The 23447-nt window shown below is 38.4% G+C and overlaps 1 protein-coding gene across 1 annotated transcript in view; it reads left to right on the top strand.

Moving 5' to 3' along the window:
• ARHGAP10 (Rho GTPase activating protein 10) overlaps positions 1-23447 on the top strand; it is a 373337-nt gene that overhangs the window by 105608 nt on the left and 244282 nt on the right. Inside the window, exon 3 of the mRNA XM_044681696.1 lies at positions 364-425. Coding sequence (XP_044537631.1) covers positions 364-425 — 62 coding nt within the window. The remainder of the gene's footprint in view (positions 1-363; positions 426-23447) is intronic.

Genomic DNA, 23447 nt, shown 5'->3' with positions numbered 1-23447 from the left:
ATTAAGAGGTTCTTAGTGGAAGTAATTACAAAGGGTGCCTGGGTGATGCCTTTTCAAAGACTGTGGATGGCCCTGATGCTGTAAAAGAAATTTACAAAGCAAGTTTAATTATTCATATTGATTTTCAGTTTTGTTTATAAACATCGTGTTGACAAACTATTTTGTTTTCTTTCCTTAAAAAAACACAAAACTATTACATTGTGTTTTAGAATTGATGGCATCAATTCCAAGACAGAAGAGTAAGGGCTAGGGAATTTGGGTTAAGTGACTTGCCCAGAGTCACACAGTGAGGAAATGCCTGAGACCAGATTTGCTCTGTTTTTCTATGATAATTAAACTATCCCCTACTCTTTCCCTTTGCAGATGCTTCACTTCGAGAGTTTTCAAATTTCTTAAGGAACTTAGAAGAACAGAGAGAAATCATGGTGAGTTGGAGAAGTGAATAACCATTCAGGCTGCTAAATGTTGGAGATTTGGGTTTCTAGATAGTTCTAATGTTAATATTTCCTTCAATTTATCATAGCAGAGGCAGCCTACCTAGATAGTGGAAAAAACCATGAGACTCTAGCAGCCAAGGGGTCTCTGTTCTAGATTTTATGGCTTACTGTGTGACTTTGAGTCAGATACTTATCTTTTCTGGACTTCTGTGTTCTCATATGTAAGATCAGGGGATCTGACTGGTTTTTTAAGGTCCATCTATGTCATCCCTCCTAAATGGATGATAGATGCCAGTGATAGTAAAAATTATTGCCTAGAGGTAATGATCCACTGAAGACTTAAATTTTTCCCATCCATCTTTTGTTATTCCTATTGTGTTAGGAGTGCCATGTTATCCTGCTTCAGAAGAAGCACCTTAGCTTATATTTATGTAGCTTTTCAAGCTTTATAAAGTGGTTCATTAGTAGAGTAATTAGAAAGGGGGGGATATGTGATGTGCTTTCAAAGACTATGGATGGCAATGATGTTTTATGTAGGTGGTTGTGATTTTTTGCACTGGGGCAGAGGATAAATGAGGAATATATGTAGTAGAGGACTCATTGGGGAAGAAAGAAAGCCTTCTTTGGAACAGTGAAAAGAATACTGGATTGAGATTTGAAGCCACAAGGCCTGGATTCAAATCCTGTTTCTACCACTCACCTGTGTGACTCTGGGCTGGTTGTGCCATTTCTGGACAAGTTTCCTCATTTGTAAGGGTCCTTGCACCTCTTACTCTAGAACCTTACAATGCAGAGTTTCCAAAGGAATTGAAAGTACATATTCTTTCCAAGTCAGATTATTTTACCTTTCATTAGTCATTCTGCAAGCATCTATTATGTTTTAGACACTTAATAAGTACTAGAGACACAAAGACAAAAAAGAGAATTTCTGCCCTCGAGGATATTACATTGTATAGGGAGAAACAAAATGTACACATACAATTATAGGGCTAGGGTTATGGAACAGACCTGTGGATTTCAAATTTAATTGGTATAGGGAATTCTTGGTGAATTCTGCCAACTTGGGCTGGTACCTCTGTAATTTATAATCTCAGGGAGGTGCTTATAGCATTTAGAGATTAAGTAGGTGAAGTGCCCAGAGTCATACACAGAGCATGTGTTACATATGGGACTGGAATCCCAAATCTTCCATAGCTTCTATCTCAAAATATATACAAAGTGTGTGTGTGTGTGTGTGTATATATATATATATATATATATATATATATATATATATATAATATATGGACTTGTGGGAGATTTTGAAACTACAATTCCCATGATTCCTCATGGTAGACAGAAAGTGGGAGGATGTAAGAAAAGGGAATATAAACTCCTGTAGTGACTTTGAACTTCCTCTTTAGCTACCTGAGCGCATGGAGGTAACAATAATGGCTGGGGTGGCAGTTTTGAATTCTTACAAGCGTGTGGTCTAATGACTTTATCTATCAGCATGGCTTTAATTAAAATACTAATTTATATATTTATCTCAGCCTTTATCATTTTTAATCTTAATAGGCAATCAAACTCAAAAAAGGTTCTCCATCACAGAATTAGGCTCTTGGAGTCTGGAGCAATGCTTTCTAGTCCAGATCTTGCCATTATACATGGGGCTAGAGGTCAGAGACCCTTCNTATAATATTTGTTGTTTTTGGGGGGAAGGCACAACAAGGTGGAATCAGGAAAGGCTCTCATGTAAGAGGTGTTTGAGTTGAGCTTTTAAGGAAACTAGGGATGCTGAGAGGTGAAGATGATGAGAAAGTGCATTCCAGTCAGGAAGGGCAGCCTGGGCTCAAAGGACCATAGACTGGAGATGGAGCATCAATGGTGAAGGCCAGTTTGGCATGGAAAGAATACATGAGGGGGAGTAACAGCTAAGTTGGGAAAGATCCTTTGGACCATGAAGGACTTTAAATTTCAAACAGAGTTTTAATTTAATTCTAGATGTTAATATGGAGTCACTGGAGTTCCTTGTCTAGGGGCGTGAAGCAATTGGACCTTTACTTTAGGGAGATCACTTTGGCAGCCACGTGGAGGATGAACTGGAAGGGGGAGAGACATGACAAGGGGCCCTTAGGAGATTTGTAATAATCCTGGGTAGAGATGCTAGTCTGAAGTAGGGTGTGGTTGTAGAGGGTAGAGAAGAGAACAATCTGTTATAATTGCTTTTGCGGTTAGTGAAAGGGAATGATTAGAAAGATTGAAGTATAAAATTCCTATTGGTGCATGTGTGTTTTATTAGATAATGTGCCTCTTTTTAGTTCCTTTCTCAGGAACTTGGGCACACATGCAAAAATTTGTCAGACTGAAAAATCACGGGGTACTTTGGCTGCACAAAAATACTGTTCCACTGATGCCTTCCTGGCCCTTCCTTTTCTTTTAATTTTAGGTTTCTTGAGGTGAATGCACTAGGTCAAGAAATTAGGATGGGGAGAACCAGGGCTGCTTCTGGTCTACCTGAAGAGGCCAGGTGGATGGAGTTATTGTTAGTGTACTTACCTATTTACATTTTGGCTGCAAAGGTGGCTGGCCTGGTTTGCTGACTTTGAGACATCTGGGTGAAAAGTTCAGGGATTTAGTTGTGATGCATCAGGTCATGCCTACAGAAGGTGAGAGGGATGTCAAAGCTATCTAGGAAGACGTGGACCTGAAGCATCAATTGCCAGACAGGCCACATCAAATCACACCCAATATGGGGGTGAAGGCCTTGGGCATTGGAGTGGGGAAGGGAAATTAGTAAAGATTTAGCTTTCATTGGGATTCTTATGTAGAAGGAGATGAGGAGTAAGGAGGGCATTCTAGGAAGGGTGAAGACAACTTGGGCAAAAACATGTGAGATATGAATGGCTAAGGCCAGTTTGAATTCAGGGTCTTTCTGCCTCTAGGCCATCCCCTCTCTGCACCATGTGGCCACCTGGAGCTTTGCAGCCAAGTCTCCAGCAAAAGATATGGAGGAGAATTTAGACAGGGAGGAAGAAGGGGAGAACTTGACTATAAAAGTCCAGGAATAAGAGGAGCCAGAAGCAAGAGAGGTTCTAGTCAGAGTCTGCAGATGTCGCAGAGGATAAAGACTGAGAAAAACTGGATATAGCAATTTGGTAATGATTCTTCTTGTGATATTTGCTTTCAGTGTGCTAATCGATAAAAACTACTGTCTTCATTAAGAAGGTGGCTTCTTCCCTATTCCCCACCCACTGTGATAACATGAAAATCCCAGACCAAGCTGATTTCTGTGTTTTAACACCTTTCCATCAAAGTAATGTCACTTCTCTTTCTGCAAATCATTGGCTTTTGAGCAATTGATCAGACCAGGAGTTCCCCAAAACTGAAGTCAGTTTCCAACTTTTTGCAGTATTAATGAGTATGCCAAACCCCAGATAACATCCATATTAGTCAATAAACATTTGGTAAGTGGCAGTGACTTGGGTCTTGGGATAAAAGTACAAGGAAGGTAAAACAATCTATCAGTGGAAACAACATATACAGATTTATAGCTATTTACCAAATAAATATAAAATAAATGCAAGGTGGACAAAATAATTGCCCATTAAATAAATGTCACCCATCTCCCATCTCCATGTCTTTGTACAAGTGAACCAAAAGAGAAGTAGAGAGTGAGCTTAGTCGTACAAAAGTACATACTGTACTCTTGAACTTGGGCAATAGTCCAGGAATTTAAGGACTGCCAAAATAGTGCTCTGGTGTTTTTGATGCTATTTTAAAATCCCTTCATTGGGTATTCCCAACCCCCTATCATTAGGCTATTTTTTCCCCCAGCTGAAAAGATTTTTGGATGTTTTTATTAATCAGCTACTTCTGCAATATGGCAAATGGGAGCCAGGTAGCTGGAGCTTCCTAAGTGTTCATGGATGTGGGGGAAGAGAAAGAGAAGACAACTAAAGGAGGAGGGGGGAAAAGTGGCAGAAGCAAGAAGGAAGGGCTCATGTACTTATGCTTACATTATCCTTCCCTCCCCTCCACCTTCATCCCCCAACTCCATCCATCACCAAGATGGAAGCTGTGGTTTGAAGATTGGGGACTGGCTGTCTCTTTTCTTACCGAAGCTTCAGGCTTCATGATAGCCTTTGGAGAATGTATTCCCTCCCTTTCCTTGAAGTTCTTTCCCTCATCCAACTCCTTTTACTTAATATCAATGCTGCCCCTGGTCTTCAATTAATATAATTATTAATGAAAATCTGCTATATCAAAAGTTTTAGGGAAACCACACAGTATGGTTCTCCTTGGCAGTTTTGCCAACTTGCCCCCTTGAACATGGAATTTTCTTTTCTTTATTTCTGACTTTTGAATTCCCTGACTTCATTCAAGTTTTGGGAAAATCCTACTTTCTAGAACAAGCTCTTTCTTATTCTCCTTCATGCTAATACCTCTCCTCTATTGATTATCTCTGATTTATGGGGCAGCTGGGTGGCTCAGTGAATTGAGAGCCAGGCCTAGAGTTGAGATGGGAGGTCCTGGGTTCAAATGTGACGTCAGACACTTCCTAGCTGTGTGACCCTGGACAAGTAACTTAATTCCATTGCCTTATCTTTACCGCTCTTCTTCTTTGGAATCAATACACAGTATCAATACACAATACACAGTATTGATTCTAAAGATGGAAGGTAAGGGTTTAAAAAGAAAAAGTGAACTTTAGAAGTTTACTTGTACATTTTAAAATTTTGTATTATTTAAATTGTTAATCATTTAATATTAAACTTAATTTAATATTAAAATGTAAAAAATTAATATTTAAGATAATAGGAGATAGCCAAGGTGACCCCAAATAATGGCACGCGTATATATAATGCTTTAAGTTTTGTAGAATTTTATCTATGTTATCTTATTGGCTCTTTAGAATGACTGTGAATAATAATAACAACAGCATTTCTTTTTTTCTTTTTTAACCTTTATGTTCTATCTTAGAATTGATATTGTATATTACCTGAAAAGCAGAAGAGCTAAGGTCTAGGCAATGGGGATTAAATGACTTGTCCAGGGTCACACAGCTAGTAAGTATCTGAGATCATATTTGAACCCAGAACTTCTTGTCTCTTAATCCACTGAGCTGCCTTGCTGTCCCCAACAATAGCATTTCTTAGCACTTTATGCATATTTTCTCATTTCTGGTATGTTTTTATAAACATATATAATAATAAAATGTTATTATGCTGGTTTCCAGGGCAGGAAATTAAAGCTAAGGGAAATTAACTGACGTGCCCAGGATCTCAGAGCTATCAAGTCTATGTGACAGACAGCATTTAAACACAGAGCTATTCCTGACTGCACTCCTGGTGCTCTGTTCACCATGTCTAATGCTTTCTTTAGGACTAAATTTCTTCAGCTGTAAGTAGTGCCCTTAGAAAGTTCCTGCCCCTCTCAGTTTAGGGGTGATTCTGGGTGCATTACAAGGGGGAAATGACTTTAACTCCTCAAAAGGTTTTAGCTATTCTTTCTAAAGGGGGTCGTTTCTGTAATGTCTTGATGCTCATTTAATCTGCTTGTACAGGGCTCCATTAGTGCCCTGATTTGTTTAGTTTCCATCTCCTTTAGGTCTCCCGTTAAGTTACAGGATCAAACCCCTCATTTACTTTTCCCACAAGTGTGAATTTCCACAGAGCACAGAGCTAATGTGTGAGCCTACGTGCAATAAAATGCAAACATCCCTTTTGGAGGGATCCTTTCTATGAAGGTAGCCTTGTGGCTGGAAAGAAGGACCTTAGAGGGTCATCTGGGCCAACTGTTCATATTACAGTTGGGGGATGTGAAGACGTTCCTCTGTGGAGTAGGTGGATGAAAACAGTCTGTTCCAACCCAAGGCAGGTGAAGCAGGTGCTGTGGACCACTTAGAGCTTGATTAGACACGGAAGATCCTAAGGTCACCCATTGCATCCTGCGTGGTCACTTATTGTCCTGAGTTTTGCCCTTCCACTAGACTTGGAAGACTCTGGAAGTGAGAATGGAGCCGATGACTTGCAAATCTGCTTTTTGATGACTTCAAAACCATTGCATTTCATTGATGGGTGTATTTTTTAAATGGTTAAATTTTTTTATATATATATAAAATAAGAAACATTATTTTTCTCTCCAATCTCATCCCTAAGGAGGACAAAAATCAAAATCCTTATTATAAGCAAAATGTTGGAAGATCTTTTGTAAGCTGGTCTATTAATCAATGCACTAGTAGGGGATGAGTTTGTCCTTCCATTCTGGAAAGCAATTTCAAACTGTTCTCTCAAAGGTACTAAACTATTTATAACATTACCAAAACTAGCTTTTCTAAAATGAATTTTTTTTAATTTATCCAAACCATCTAGTATTTTGGTAATTACTCAAAAAAATCAAAGGAAGAGGAAAAAGACCTATATATGCCAGTTGTCTTATCACCATTTGGGAAATGGTTGAACAAACAAGGGTATTTTGAATGTAATGAAACACTAATGTGCCATAAGAAGTGAAGAAGGAGGTGCTTTAAAAGAAACCAGGAAAGCCTTGTGTGAATCAAGTGCACTGAGCAGAACGAGGGAACAGTGCATATAGTAGCAACATTTTGAAGATTATTGACTTTTTTCCCATTTATTAATATTTATATTTTAGAAAAGTTAACATGGTTACATGATTTATGCTCTTACTTTCCCCTTCACTCCCCGACCTCCCCTCCTCCCCTGGCTGATATGCATTTCCACTGGTTTTAACATGTGTCATTAATCAAGACCTATTTCCAAATTGTTGATAGTTGCATTGGTGTGGTAGTTTCAATCCCCAATCATGTCCTCATCAACCCATGTATTCAAGCAGTTGATTTCCTTCTGTGTTTCCTCTCCTGCAGTTCTTCCTCTGAATGTGGGTAGCATCTTTACCATAAATCCCTCAGAATTGTCCTGGGTCATTGCATTGCTGCTAGTACAAAAGTCCATTACATTCTGTTTTACCACAATATATCAGTCTCTGTGTACAGAGTTCTTCTGGCTCTGCTCCTTTCACTCAAGATTGTTGACTTTTGAAAGACTCGAGAACTCTGAGCAATGCAGTACTCCACCATGATTACAGAGGACCAGTGATGAAATACATGACACTACCTGTCTCGTAACAGACAAGTGATAGACTCAGGGTACAGGATTTTTTTGGTGGAGGGACAGGGAAATGGCCAATGGGGAATTTGTCTTGCTTGACTATGCATGTTTGCTACAAGGGTGGTTGGACCTTCAAGAGAGAAGGAAAGATGAGATAGAGAGGAGACAATTAAAAAATTTTTTAAAAACCCTTCAAGTTAGCTGGAGTGGAAAACACATTTTCACCAATAAATGGTGACTAGGTTCCCTGATAGCCAGTAAAAGATTAGCAAACCTTCCCCAGGATACTTCATCTCTTAGCCTTTGCACTGGGTGTCTCCCATGACTAGAACACTCTCTCTCCTCAGTTCTGTCTCTTGGAATCTACTGTTTCCTTGAAAACTTTCAAAACAAATTAGAACAATTTATTTTTGTTTTGTTTTGGTAATGAGAAGGAGCTGTGTTGAATTTTTTTCCTTTAGTTTTTCTCATTTTATATTGAGAGTTGTTAATGACTTAAGTTCCATGAGCCAGAAATGGAGATTTTTCATTTCATAAGCTGACATTTAAATTGTGATTAAACTAAAATAGTTTTCTATGAAAAATTTAGATAAATATTTTTTTTTGTAAAAAAATGTTTTTGTGACTTTAATTAAAAAAAAAAATCACTTACCTAAGATCCATGGAGGTCACTGTTACCACTAACCTTGAGCGGGCGCCCAGTAGGTTAATTATGCCTCTGGCGTCTCACTGGATAGACAGACAGATTAACTTGTGGCCTAGGATTTACCCTCCCTTGATCCACTGAGTTCATGTTGTCCCTGGGTTTCTAAGGACCCTCCACCCAGTTGTGTCATCCTGTCAGTAATTTATATGCTTCTCATTGCCTTATTCTATTTTTCTCCTGTATTGAAACTTACCTTTCCAGTTTTTCCATTCTCTCAAGGCTTTATTCTCTCAGCATCCCAAGCTAACTAATCTGTTAAATTTATCTGTATCAGTGGGACAGTTAGAAGACATGGAATATAAGTGAAACTGCAGCTGGAGGGTGTAGAAGGAATTGAAGAGATCATATACAACTTCACTCAAAGATGCATTCCCTCTTTACCTCTATCTCTGAGAATTTCTGGTTTGTTTCAAGGTTTTCGCTCAGGAAGCTCCAGCTTCCCCAGGTTGTCTTCTGTTATGTACATGTCTGCATGACGTCCCAAGAGTTTCAGTGCGGTTTTAAGCTAATTAAACTGTTAAAGCTTAAAGTGGCTCTAAGATTTGGGGACATGCAGTGTTCTTCCCCACTTCCACCCATGGGCTCCTTAAGGACACATGGAGGAGTGGGTCATTCTTGTATTTATTATTTATTGTACCTCGTACAATGTCTGGCATCTTATAGAAAACAAATACTTATTGGTTGATCAGTATAAGAGTAAAAGAGATGGAAGACATGAGGAAAAGATGGAAAGGGGTAGAACTGTACTAATCACAACTCCCAGGACAGGACATAGTAGGTGCTTAATAAAGGCTTAGAGAGTGAAATCTGCTGCCAGGCTGCCTTGGGTTTATGTCTGTGTGTATGTATTAACTATATTTATGCTATATAAATTTATATATTATTGTTTAGTTATTTCAATCATGTCTGATTTTTCACGACCCCATTTAGTGTTGTGTTTTTTGTTGTTGTTTTTTGTCAAAGATACAAGAGTGGTTCGCCATTTCCTTTTCCAAAATGTTTTACAGATGAGGAAACTGAAGCAAATAAGGTTTAGTGACTTGCCCAGGGTCACACAATTAGTAAGTGTCTGGGCTCAGATTTGAAATCATGAAGGTGAGACTTCTTGAGTCCAGAATTGGTGCTCTGTGCCCTGTGGTGGTGCTTAGCTGCCCCTTACATTTTTATAGGTAATTGTTATTTCCCCCATTAGAATATAAGCTCATTGCATGTAGGGGCCACTCTATTCACTGTACTGAAATCCCCAATGCTTAGTCCATTGCCTGGCACCTCAAAGAAACATAATAATTATTATTAACCCATTGCTGGATGGTTTGCTAGCAGAGATCCCTGCTCCTCTCCCTGTCTGCTACTTCACAGCCTCCTGAACTAAGTATCTTTTTTTTTTTTTAAACCCTTGTACTTCGGTGTATTGTCTCATAGGTAGAAGATTGGTAAGGGTGGGCAATGGGGGTCAAGTGACTTGCCCAGGGTCACACAGCTGGGAAGTGGCTGAGGCCGGGTTTGAACCTAGGACCTCCTGTCTCTAGGCCTGACTCTCACTCCACTGAGCTACCCAGCTGCCCCCTAAGTATCTTTATAAGATTGTCACTGGGAGATGGAGAGGGCCTTGGAAGGCCTCCGTCTATACCTTTTCAAAGCCTTCCTCTCGAACAGTCACTATTTAATTTAGGGGTTCTGTGAGATCAAAATTATTTTCATAATTATACAGACATCTGTTTCTAACAGAGTAAATAGTAATATTTTCATAAACAAAAGCTCTTTGAGGGGAGGGACCTTGGATTTTAAGAATGTATGGGAATCCCAAGACCAGAAAGTGTGGCAACCATTGCTCTAGAGCAGTGGTTCCCAAACTTTTTTGGTCTACCGCCCCCTTTCCAGAAAAAATATTACTTAGCACCCCCTATTAATTATGACACTATTTATTGAACTCAGAATAGAATGTAATACAAAAAAAGTGAGGCCATCACCACTTCCCTGGATGGCTGCAGCACCCACCAGGGGGCAGTGGCGCCCACTTTGGGAATCACTGTTCTAGAGTATTCCTGATTTCCTACCTGTGAAATTGGGGATAGGGGAAGGGGAGGAAAGAAGCATTTATTTATAGCCACTCTGTGCCAGGCACTGTGATAAGTGCTCTACAAACATGATCTTGTTTCATCCTCACAGCAAACCTTGGAGAAAAAAGGATTGGAATGGCAGGGGGCAGGGGGGGACGGGGAAGAGGAGGAGGAGAAGAAGGTAAAAGGTTTTTTTTGCTAATAGTGATTTATTGGGTGCTTATTAGATGTAAATGAAAGGGTACAATTTCCATGTTTCTTTTAATCTAAAATGTATATATTTGGAGGCAATTTAAAGGCTCAATGGATAAAATGCTGGGCTTGGAAGTCAGGAAGTTCAGAGTTCAAATATGGCAAAAGACACTTCCTAGCTAGGTGAATGTGGGCAAGTCACTTAAATCTGTTTTCCTTTAATCTATTGGAGAAGAAAATTTAAAAAAAATACTCTTTGCCAAGAAAGTCCTGTAATGAAGACAGAATTGAATAACACAAGAACAACAAAAGTTTATAAAGCATTATGAGGTTTGCAAAATACACTTGATAAATATCATCTCATTTTTTCCTTCACAATCCTTATATTTGGCTATTATTACTCCCACTTTACAAATAAGGAAAGTGAGGTAGATAAGTGGTAACTGTTTTTCTCCAAATCATATAGCTAATAAGTGTCTGAGGTCCAAATATGAGTTCTGGTCTTCCTGACTCCATGTCCCCCTTACCACCTAGCTGCCTCCCAATAAGCTGACTTCTTACTCCTGCAATATTTTATTTAATAAATCACCCCTTCTCTTCCAGTGTGTTCTTGAATTTTTATTCATTTTTAATGATAGAAGTCCACAGTCAGAGGGAAAGTAGAATATAATCATTTCTTTAAGAGTATTTTTTCTCCCATAGTTAAATATTAAAATATAAGAATCAAGTTGATATAGTTGAAAAAATGTTAGACAGACATGGACATGGGATGGAATTCTACCTTCAACAGTTATTAGCTTGATAATTGTGGGGAAAATCTTGAGGCTTTTTGAGCCTCAGTATTTTCATCTGTACATTGGGGGGAAATAACACTTTTATCACCGGCTTTCGTGTAGCATAGTAAATAGTAACCTCAGAATCAGGAAGACCAGACTCTGTGACTCTGAGTAAGTGACCTAATTTCTTTCTTTTTTTCTCTCAATTATTTGAAAACTTTATTTTGAGAAAAACTTTAGTTTTACCAGACTTTATCAGACTGGCAGAGACTGAGCAATTCCAAAATCCAGTTCCTTTAAGTATCCAAGGGTCTCATTCATTTGGCCTAAATGACTTGGATTCAGCAAATGGTATGTGACACAAAAAGTATAAGAATCCCTCCTTTAGACCATATTATTAAATGTTTGACAAATATGTAGAACAAGAAGCAGTGATCACACAGATCCAATGGGACTCTGTAATAATAATTAGCTTTTACATAGCGCTTAAAAGAAGTGACTTAATTTCAATGGTTTAGGTCATCCTCTTAAGAGCAAGTGCTAACTTGCATTGATAGAAGGAGCTTCCTCTTTAGGAGTTCTTAGAATAGACCAATAAAAACATAAATCTGGTTTTAAAAAAGTCACCTACTTCAAAGGGTTGTCATGAAGAAAGTGCTTTGTTAACTCATGTCTAGAGTTAAGACTTGAACATAATTATAATAGTAGCCCTGATGATAATCAAAAAGCTAAAAAGTCACATATTAAGATTCTTAATGTTTCCAAAGCTTTAAAGAGTTAAGAAATATTGAATTTCAGCTGTAGCCATGCTCTAAATTTCCCTTTCCTATGGAATTTTTTCTTTTTTTCCTTTTTTAAGGAGGGGATATTCTGTACCTGATGAATGTTATCTGACATGAGTATTTCCATATAGATAGAAATAGATAAAAAAGGACTAATCCTGCAAATCTTTATTACTCACAGTTTGCATTTTGAGTATTATAAATGTAGTAGATTAATTTCATTGGTGTCTTATTTTTTCATGTGAACCTCTTGTTTTCTTTTGTATATTTATAATAAACACTACGATGAGCCTTTCCCCCCTTTTTGGAAGGGCATCCTTTTCTAATCTTCTTTTTTATAGTTCTTCCCATCCCCAACATTTTTTCCATGGAAATTTCAAGGATCTGACCTCACTCATTCAAGAACGGAGTTCATGGCCCCTTCTCTGTAGGACGTGAAAAAATCCCAATGTTATAGTGACAAATCTGTACCAAGAACAGAATATTGGCCCTCTGGGAAGCTTGACTATGTCCTGGGATAGTGCCACTTTGGAATAATAGTACTAATTCCAGTTTGTTAAGTTTTATTTTGATTTCCAAGTTACTTAAGGGTAAGGCCAAGCTTTAGTGCAGCTTTTCTCACATTCTTCTGAGAGTCAGGATGTAAATAGAAATTCAGAGTTGGGCAAGAGCAGTCACCAGAGATTCTGGTGATCATGAGCCACTGCTTACACTTTTGGAGAGGGATCAAGATGTAATGGAAATAGACTTGTATTTGGTATTTATGCAACTAGATTCCACATCCAATTACGCCACTTAACCTTTGATATTGGGAAAGTCATTTAAATTTCATGATATTCAATTTCTTCATGGGTAAGATGAAGAGTGAAAGACTCTAAGGTTTCTTCTAGCTCCAGATAAATTTTTTCAAGTCACAGATGGGAAAATCAGAACATACAGTAATGATTTCAGGACTACCTGAATGGAAACCAGAAGAGGGCCTTTAAAAAGAGTATTATCTGTCATCGTTTATGTTCTATTCCATTAAATGACATTCTTATCTGAGTCAGGGAGAGAGAACATGTGTACTATTCATTGGCTAGATATATTTATGACTAAGATTTTACATCAATAGATTTGGCACTTCTGTCAGGTGGCTTTAAGTTTTTTTGTTGTTCAACCATTTCAGTTGTACATGACTTCATGACTCCATTTTGGTTTTTCTTGGCAAAGACAATGGAGTGGTTTGCCCTTTCCTTCTCCAGATAATTTTACAGATGAGGAACTGACCAAAAAGATACTCTAGCCACTGAGTCACCCAGCTCCCTGTGGGAAAAGAGGGAACAATTATTTCCTCTTATTATTTGTAACCATTCAGATGACAGCTAGGTGGTGCAAGGGGCAGTTAGATGGTGCAGTGGATAAGCACTGGGACTGAAGTCAGAAGACCTGAGTTCAAATGCAACCTTAGATATTTTTTAGCTGTTTGACTTTGGCCAAGTTATTCAACCCTGTTTGCCCCAGTTTCTTCATCTTTAAACTGAGCCAGAGAAGGAAATGACAAGCCACTCTAGTATCTTTGCCAAGAAAACCCCAAATGGGGTCACAGAGAGTCCAACATGACTGAAAATGACTGAAGAACAACAACAAAAATTCAGGTAATGGATATTACTTGCCATTTTTGCTTTGGTCTAGTGATATGTTGATATCATAGATCTAATAGAAGGGATCTTAGGTCTCTAAATTTTTATAGATGACGAAAATGAAGCTCAGGGAAGTTAAGAGACTTGTGCATCATCATAGAGGGTAGTAAGGGGCAAGAGTGATGTTTGAACCTAGGACCTCTGATTCCAAATCCCTCATGCTTTCCAGTGTTCCTCCTGTCTTGTGGTGGTTGTGGACAGTGTTCTGAATTTTGACCTTTTTTCTTGAGATTCTTTGCCGGTTTCTCTGGAGACCCATGACTTGCTATTCAAGGAACATTTGGGGCAGATGAACTTGTCCCTTGTTATTCCTTTTTCTGCTTTGGAACAGAAGTGATTATCTAGAGGATAACTTTAGCCTGGACTATAATGGGAACCATCCTGATGACCGTGGGAGACATCACTGAGAATTCTTCTAGCTTTTGGATCACATGTTCATTGGGGATCAGGAGGACACCAAGTAATTGATGTCTGAAGGGATGAAGAACATGAGATTAGCCACAGTTCTTCAACTGTGTCTAAGGGTTGATGTGGTTACATTTGACCCTCTCCTATGTTTTAAAAAATGTCTGGTACAAGGGGACTTTTTATGTGATATTTGGAGACTTAATTCAGCTACTTTGTAATTGAGAGAGAATGAGTTCATGTGTATCAGTGTTCAGTAAACGTAACACTTTGAACATGTTTTTCCTCATTAGAGCTTCACAATCACCCTGGTAACTGATGGGCACTCTTCTCCCTATTTTACATATGAATAAATTAATAAGCATTTATCCATCACTTACTGTATGCCAGGTAGAGTATACTAAGCCCTGGAGATGTAAGTAGGAAATCAGCATAGTCTAGTTTGCCTCTCAGGGAGCTCCCGTTCTAATGGGGGAGATAATGCAGAGGGGCTTTTTAGCTAACAAATGAATGGTCCTTAAGATGTGGGCAAACAGATGATAATGCCTCTTTAATACCATTTCTTTGCTTTTTTTCTTCTTTCTTCTAAAAACAAAAAAAAGAACCCTTACTTTCCATCTTAGAATCAATACTGTGTATGGGTTCCAAGGCAGAAGAGCAGTAAGGTCTAGGCAGTGGGGGTTAAGTGACTTGCCCAGGGTCACACATCTAGGAAGTATCTGAGGCCACATTTGAACCCAGGATATCCCATCTCTGAGACCTGGCTCTCCATCTACTAGCCATCGAGCTGCCCCATTAAATATCATATCAGTCAGTAAAATTCTACCAGTCTCTGAGGCTGAGCTGTTTAAAGATGCCAAGGACTTTTTGGTGGTTAGTTTTCTTTCATAGATCTTCAGTAGCTGTGGCCACAGAGGAGGGGAGAACAAGAGGGAGAGGCATTTGATTCTGGATGTCCAAAAGGGAATTGTGGTTGGAGTAGGACTGGTATCTGGGGGAATGGAGCTACTGCTATTCCCCAAATAGAGGAAGAAACTGAGATTCAGAGAAAGGAACTGACTTGCCTGTAGCCATCCTGTGAGTGCCAGAGGAAGCATCTTAATTCAGTTCTTTCTGATTCTAGTTCCAACATTTTATGTTGTCTGCCAGGCTAATTTCTGTAGGCTGTATTTTGAACCTTAACCTGTATGGCCTTAGCTACCTTTTAACCTCCTGCCTAATGCTGTCTAACATTCCTCTCTGGTCCAACCCTCATGCCCTTCCTTTTCCCTCTCCTTAAATAGAAATTTTAAGACTTTGGGAAATTTAGGGGAAAAAAAGCCACTTCCCCTCAAAAAAAAGTTTGGGGCCATTGTTTTTTAAGCTTAGGAAGGTTCCATAGTCGGTATGATTTATGGTAGAAACAGCTCTGGACTTCTAATATTAAAGGAGAGACTTGGGTTTAAGTTTCAAAAGTCCCTTTGACTCTGTGAGTCTCCCATTTTCCTCATCTATAAAATAAGGATAAATATAATAATTATAGCCAGATTTACAATATATTTAGCTTAAAGATTTGTAAAGTACTTTCTCTATATTATCTTATTTGATTTTCACAATGGCCCTATGATATAGATGTTATTATTATTATTTTTTGGACTTAGCTTAGTTTTAATCTACACTCATCTTTCCTTTGTTTTCTATTCCATCTTTCATGTTATCCTTTCAGCTAATTATGATCCCACAGTGCTAGTGTAACATGGAGTATTTGATGCCCTGAAATTCTACCCCAAAATATACCATTTTATGGATGTTTTTATTATTACTCTTTTGCAGATGAGAAAACTTAGGCCAGTAGAGGTTAAGTGACTTGTCTAGAGTCATACAGCTAGTAAGCAGAGATTGGAAGTCAGGTCTATCTCCAAATTCAAAATTCTGCCCCTTGTCTATCCACCTTTTTTATTTCAGTACGTCTTTACACTTAAAACTTGAGGACCCCAAAGAGCTTTTATTTATATGGGATTAGAGCCATCAGTGTTTGCCATATTAGAAATGAAACATTTTAGTATCATTATGAAAAATGAATTTTGACCTCACCAGTTGCCTGAAGGGGTCTTGGGGGACCCCAAGGATCCCCAGACTAGACTTTGAGAAATGACGCGTATATCATACTGCTTCTTCAGTAGGAATGCCTGTAGTACCTTGCAGGCTCAGGCAAGATAATCTTTAGAACCAATAGAACATAAATTTTCCAATTTGTTTCCCTCCCTCTCACTCCTGGAACTGGCAAACAATTTGATCTAGCTTATACATGTATCATCAGGCAAACCATATTTCCATTTTGCTAATTTTTCTTGTTTTTTGGTTAAAATTTTTTTCTTTATTTTATTTCAATAACAAATTTACACACATCTTCCAAAGTTATATAATTCATGTTGTCTCCCTCCCCTTTTCCTTCCCCCCTCCTAAAGTTGATAAACACATATTGCTCATTTTTGTAAAAGAATAATAAGTAATAAAAGCACCCACCCCAAATTAAAGTGAAAAATCACATGTTTTGATCTGCATTCTGACTCCCACAGCCCTTTCTCTGGAGATGGACAGCATTCTTTGTCAGAAGTCCCTCTGAATTGTCTTGGATTGCTGAGAGTAGCTAAGACTTTCACAGCTGATCATCGTACAGTATTGCTGTCACCACATATAATGTTCTCCTGGTTCTGCTTGTTTCACTTTGCATCAGTTCATGTAGGTCTTTCCAGCTCTTTTTTAAATCCTCTTTTTCATCACTCCTTATAGCACAATCGTTTTCCATCACCATCATATACCACAATTTGTTCAGCCATTTCCCAATTGATGGACATTCCTTTAATTTCCAATTCTTTGCCATCACAGAAAGAGCTGCAATAAATATTTTTGTACAAGTAGGTTCTTTCCCCTTTTTTTGATCCCTTTGGGATACAGCCCTAGTAATGATATTGCAAGATCAAAGAGTATAGCATGTAACTTTCAAAGCTCCTATTGCTAGAAGCTTCCATTCATTAGACCAGAGAAGAGAGGAACTTAAAGAGAGAACTCCACCCCATCTGTGACTCTCTTGTGTATGCTTTTGGTTCTCCTTTTTCTTGACTACCTATCCTCTAGTACCCTCTTCTATTTCTCACTCCTCATACCATTGTTAGAAAAAAAGACAAATAAAGCACTTTTAACAGTTAATGCTTAGTTAAGCAAAACAAATTCTCACATTGTCCACGTCCAGAAAAGTACATTTCTCTCTGTATCTCAATACCATTGCCTTCCTGGTAGGAGATGGGTAGCCTGCTCCATTATCAATCCTTTGGCATTGTGATTGGTCATGGCAATGATCAGAATCCTCAGGTGATGTCAGTTGTTTTGTAATATTCTAATGCCCTATATGATTACCAGTTATTAGATTGGGATAGTTCCCTATTCTTTAATTCATAGAAACATAATATTTTTCTCCTCTCGTTCTTCCTAATATTCTTTCCTGCCCCCCAAAAAGTTGTACCATGATTTTTATCAGTAATTCATACATATTATCAGAGCCCCTGAAACTTGATTTATTCTTGATGTGGAGACAGTTAGGTGGTGCAGTGGATAAAGCACTTTGCCTTCAGTCTGTAAGATGAGAGTTTAAATCCAGCTTCCAACATTTACTACTTTGTGACTCTGGGCAAGTTCCTTAACTTTTGTTTACCTCAGTTTCTTCAGCTGTAAAATGGGGATCATAATATCAGCTACCTCCCAGAGTTATCATGAGACAATATTTATAAAGCACTTAGCACAGTGCCTGGTACATAGTAGGCATTTTATAAATATTCCCTTCCCTTTCCCTTCTTCTAGTACCCATACAGATACCTAGAGTCATAGAACCTGAGGGTTGCAATGGATTGGAGAGCTCTTTTTGCCTTGCCGCCTTCCTAATAGATTAGAAAGGAATCCTCTCTTCCACATTCTGCCCAAATTGCTCACTTTGGGTTGACTGCTTCCAGCGTCCAGAAATTACTGCCTTCTTTCTGCAGGGCTGTCCACTTCTGACATTCAGCTGAGGGTCCTGTTATCCTTTAACCCTAATAGCCAAAGATTGGACTCCTCTTCACCGGACTTTTTTTCTGCTGTTGCATGTGTCTTGCTGATTTCTTCCCACCTACCTTTTTGGTCTTATTTCATGTGACTCATCTGCCTTTACACTTCTCCCATTCCAGCCCAGGGGAGCTACTAGCTGTCCTCTAATTTCGGTGTTTTCTCACTTCAGTATATGTCTATGAGTTGTCCTCTAGGCCTGGCCCATGCACCATTTTTATCTCTTCTTAGGTGGCTTACTCTTCAAATCTAGCTCCATTGTTGAACATTCCACTTGGTCCTGGAGAGACAGACAAAAATGAAGTATTCCCCGCCTTGAGAAGCTTATATTTAAACAGAGGAGAAAATGTCTACTTAGGTATATGCAGCATACATACAAAATAAATACAAGATGATGTGATAAGGAAAGGCACCAGGAATTGGAGGGAGCAAGAAAGGCTTCAGGTAGAAAGTGGTACTTCAGCTGAGTTCGTCGTTCGTTCGTTCGTTCGTTCATTCGTTCGTTCGTTCGTTCGTTCCTTCCTTCCTTCCTTCCTTCCTTCCTTCCTTCCTTCCTTCCTTTCTCTTTCCTTAATGTTTTGCTTTGATAATACATATATAATCCAGATTGAATTGCTTATCAGTTCTGGAAGAAGGGAGAGAGATAATTTGGATCATATAACTTTGAAAAACTTATATGGAAATTTGTTATTAAAATAAAAAAATTAAATTAAAAAAACAAACAAACCTTTCCTTCTGTCTTAGAGTCAATACTGTATTTTGGTTCTGAGGCAGAAGAGTAGCAAGGGCTAGGCAAATAGGTTAAGTAATTTGCCCAAGGGTTGGTCACATTTGAATCCAAGACATCCTGTCTCTAGGTCTGGCTCTCAATCCACTGAACCACCTATTCCCCCCCCCCCCCCCAAAGGATTTTAAAGGAGAGAGTGCATTCTAGGTTTGCACAACAGCTGGGCAGAGGCATACAAATTTTGAAGCCTTTTTCATATGAACTGTTAAGGCAAGTCCTTCCTATCCTGCACTTGTACAGTTGATCCTTTGGACACAAATATAGGACATTCCATGAATCCCCATTATATTTCTTTTTGTTAGTTTTGGCCTGTTGTTCCAGCCTGTTGAGGTTTTAAAAAATGTTGATTGTGACATCTAAAGTATGTGCTGTCCCTCCCAGCTTTTCTTCTTCTTTTTCCCCCCATTTGATATGCATCTCTCTTAGGTTTCATCCAAGTAGTTGATCTATTATATAGGACAGGGTTTATTGGTACAGAGCCCTGGACTGCTAGAAACCTCTCCAGATTGGCATTAATCCTTTAATCCTCTTCAGGTTAAGTTTCTCAACCAACCACGTCCTAGTTTCCTGGAGGCTCATACTTCCCAAAAGAAGAAATGAATTTGCAGGAAGGAAATCCACAGCTTTTTGCTATCTGATTCTTGTGTCTTAAAAGGTCCTAGCTAAAGATATGGAAATGTAGTCATTTTATACTTTGCCCATTTTTTACTTCTACCAATTTGAAATCACTGAGTGACAATATTCCATTATTAGGTGAATTCCCCTCTTAATATCAATCTACATCTCTTTTTGATGTTAGCTGATTAAATAGCTACTCAAAGTGAAATTGGGGAATTATTATTCCTGTGTCTTACTTATTTTCAGAGATTTTGCTATTTCACAAATAATATTTCATCTCTCAATGCCAGGCGTTTTTTCTGACTGTTCCCTAAGCTTGGAATGCTCTTCCTCCTCTGCTCCTACTACTGATCTTCCTTGGGTCCTTTAAGTATCGGCTAGCATCTCGCCTTTTAAAGGAAGCTTTCCTCAGCTACTCTTAATTTTAGTTTTTTTCCTTCTGTTAGTTATTTCCTATTTATCTTGTATATACATTTTGACCCCCTCATTCAATTTATCTTTATTTTTAAAATTAAAATTCTTACTTTTTTATCTTAGACTTCATACTAAGTAGCTGCCCTTCCTCCATTAGAATGTAAACTTCTTGAGAGCAGGCACTGTTTTTTGTTTCTTTTTGTATCCCCACCACTTAGCACAATGCCTGGCACATAGTTGGCACTTAAATGTTGATTAATCAGTCTTTGTTCTTGTGTGTTAAGCATAAAAAAATTACTTCTGATGAAGGAGAAAATTGCTTAGCTATTTAAAAAATGTTCTTAACGAACTCATTCTCAGTAAATTTTTTAATTCTTTTATGGTAATTTTGAAAAAAGGAAAGAGGGATTTCCTAGATTCACCTATTTTCAATATCAAGGCAAAAACAGTATGGGCTGATTTCAACATAGTTTATCTGGTTGAAAGATTTATCATTTATTGAACCATTATAATCCCGTTGGAAAAAAAACTGTTTAGAAATGTAATTCTATTTAAGAAAAGTGAGGTAATCACAAAAAAGAGCTTATGTGAAAAGTGTGACTCATGCCATTACTTATTCTAATAATATATAATTTTGTAGTTACTTAAGAGTATAATAATAAAGCAATTCATGTAAAGTAAAACATATATATACACTACCTAAAAGATTGTGGAAATAAATTAACTTGCTCAAGTTCATAGACACAATTAGTGATTATCTTAGTATCAATTTTTTTCTGTTTCTAACTTTGTTCTTGAGCTTGTTGTTACATAGCCAAACTTAATCTTATCTACAATGTAAATACATGCAGAGTTATTCTCTCAACCTTTTGTGCATTTAAAAAAAAGTTATTAAAGTCATTCTTTACCCTCTTCTACTCTGACCTACATGTACTGATAGGCTAAAATGATTTTTGGTGTCTTTCGTGTAGGTGTCTTTTGTGTTCAAAGGACTTTCTAGGTTATTTGGGCAGTATTTGTCCATCTGCCTGCCTGTGTCTCTTTCTCAACTTTACCTTCTTAGAATCAATACTGTGTATTGGTTTTTAGGCAGAAGAGTGGTAAGGGCTAGTCCAGAGGTCGGCAACATATGGCTCTCGAACCATATCTGGCTCTTTTGAGGGCCAAATGTGGCTCTTTCTGCAGGAGCCATAAAGTCCATTTTTTTCAGGCGCTGTTACAGGAGTGGCACTGCGAGCACTGTATGGCTCTCACGAAATTACATTTTAAAAAATGTGGCATTTATGGCTCTCACAGCCAAAAAGGTTGCCGACCCCTGGGCACCCGGCTCTTAATCCACTGAGCCATCTAGCTGCCGCTATATCTCGTTTTCTGTAATTGACCATGTTAGAGAGAAGCTCAAGGACAGTCTCAGCTCTTTCTCCTTCTTCCTACAGTTCTTGGTTTCTAGACATTTAGGCAGTTTGGATTCCTGACAGATCTCTACGTGTCTCTGCCAAGTTGTAGAGAGACAGGTTTTGCTTAGGTGAAAGGAAAACTGGTGACAGAGCTGTCCAAAATTCAAGTGGGCTGCTTTGGATGGGGGTGGGGTCTCCTTTACTGGAGGTCTTCAGATAGAGACTGAGGGACTACTTTTTGGAGATGTTATAAAGAAGATATTTGATTAGGTCATACTTTATGGCCTCTGAAGTTTTTCCCATTGAGAATTTTGCTTTAGAATTTTACTGTGATCAGTATGAATTAAGAAGGAACAGAAGGCTGAGTTTTATTGTTTGTTTTTTTCCTTAAGTAGGGAGGATTAACTGATCCATGCTCTCTGTTTTCCCACTTTTGTGCTTCTTTATGTAAATCTGTTATTTGAGATACAATGCATGTATCAGAAATTCCTTTTACTGTTTTCCCACACCAGTCTTATCCCTCCGGGTTAGACAAAAATAGCATTAAATTATTTCTGTATAGCAGACAAGTGTAATGACCTATAATTGCTCTTGTGTAATACTGAGTCTTTGTGGAGAAGCCATGTATAATTTTGTGAGCCATTGTTTAAAAAACATGGTTAAGATAGAGAGCTCTTTGTGAAGGGAAGAGTTAAAAGCTCCTGTACATGAGACAAAATAATCTTAGACTTTATTGCCTTCCAGCTACGGACCATGTCTGCTTCCTAAGTATAATGGATGCATCCATTGGGTTTAAATGCTGTAGTAATGAAGTAATTTAAAGAATATTTGATGTTCTAAAGGAGACATTTGGGAGCATCCTTCCTCTCACTTTTGGCCATCCTTTAACATGTACAAATTAAAAAAAAATAATGCTGTGTTCCCTTGTGGCTTCCCCTCTCCTTCCCCTTCTTCCCCATTCAGATCCTCTCACCTCTGGTTTCCACAAGGTTCAAGCTTGTGGAAACAGAAGACACAACTCATTAGCTTTCTAAGCTCTGTCTACTTTTCCTCCCTTGCAGGTATTTTCACTCTCATTCTTAACAAGTATTTATTATGTGACTGTTGTTTGCAGAGCAATTTACTCGTCATCAAGCGAGCAACAAGGTTTAAATGAATATGACTCTTGCACCCTCCTGGGCTTATAATGTAGTGTAGGGGGACAGGATATGACACATGCACGAATAACTGGAGTCCAAAATACTAGATGACAGGTGAGTATGACAGGCACAGGCTACACGCTGTGTGGGGTTGGAGGGAATGCGTCATCAGCCATCAGTCAGCCAGCTTTTGTTCAGAGCGAGGTGGCGAGGGTATAATTACAGAGCAGAGAGAGCCCCTTCCTTTAAGTAACTGCAATTCCAATTAAACAAGGGTTCTGCACTTTTTTGTCTGTCACAGACTCCTTGGGAAGTCTAGTAAAACTAATACTCTTTTTGTTTGTTATCAACTCATAATTTAAAGAAATGCGCCATTTCATGGAGAGGTTAGTGAAAATAAAGATGTCATTCTTTTCCTATCTAGATGAACAGATCTTTAAGGATACTCTTCTCCTATAAATAACCCCTGTAGTAGGGGGAGATAACTCATTCAGATATGTGTGGTATATAAAAAAAAATACACAGAGGTGGAGAAGGACACTAAAAACTGGAGTACTTAGAAAAATGATCAAGAGAAGGGTCTGAACTTTCATTCTTTCTTTTTTAAAATGCTTAACTTCTCTCTTAGAATCAATTCTATGTATTGGTTCTAAGGCAGAAGAACAGTAAGGGTGCCCAGGGTCACCCAGCTAGGAAGGGTCTGAGGTCAGATTTGAACCCAGGAGCTCCCAACTCTGTGCTCATCATCCACTGAACCATCCAGCTGCTTCCACAGAGATTCAAAAGTTCTAAGAAGCTATGAGGTAAAGGAAGACATTCTAGGTATTGGGGATAGCCTATGCCAAAGCTCCAGGATGAGGAATGGA

The sequence above is a fragment of the Gracilinanus agilis genome, chromosome 6 (assembly GCF_016433145.1).
Source record: "Gracilinanus agilis isolate LMUSP501 chromosome 6, AgileGrace, whole genome shotgun sequence".
Lineage (NCBI taxonomy): Eukaryota > Metazoa > Chordata > Mammalia > Didelphimorphia > Didelphidae > Gracilinanus > Gracilinanus agilis.
This window is presented reverse-complemented; position numbering and strand designations above follow the sequence as displayed.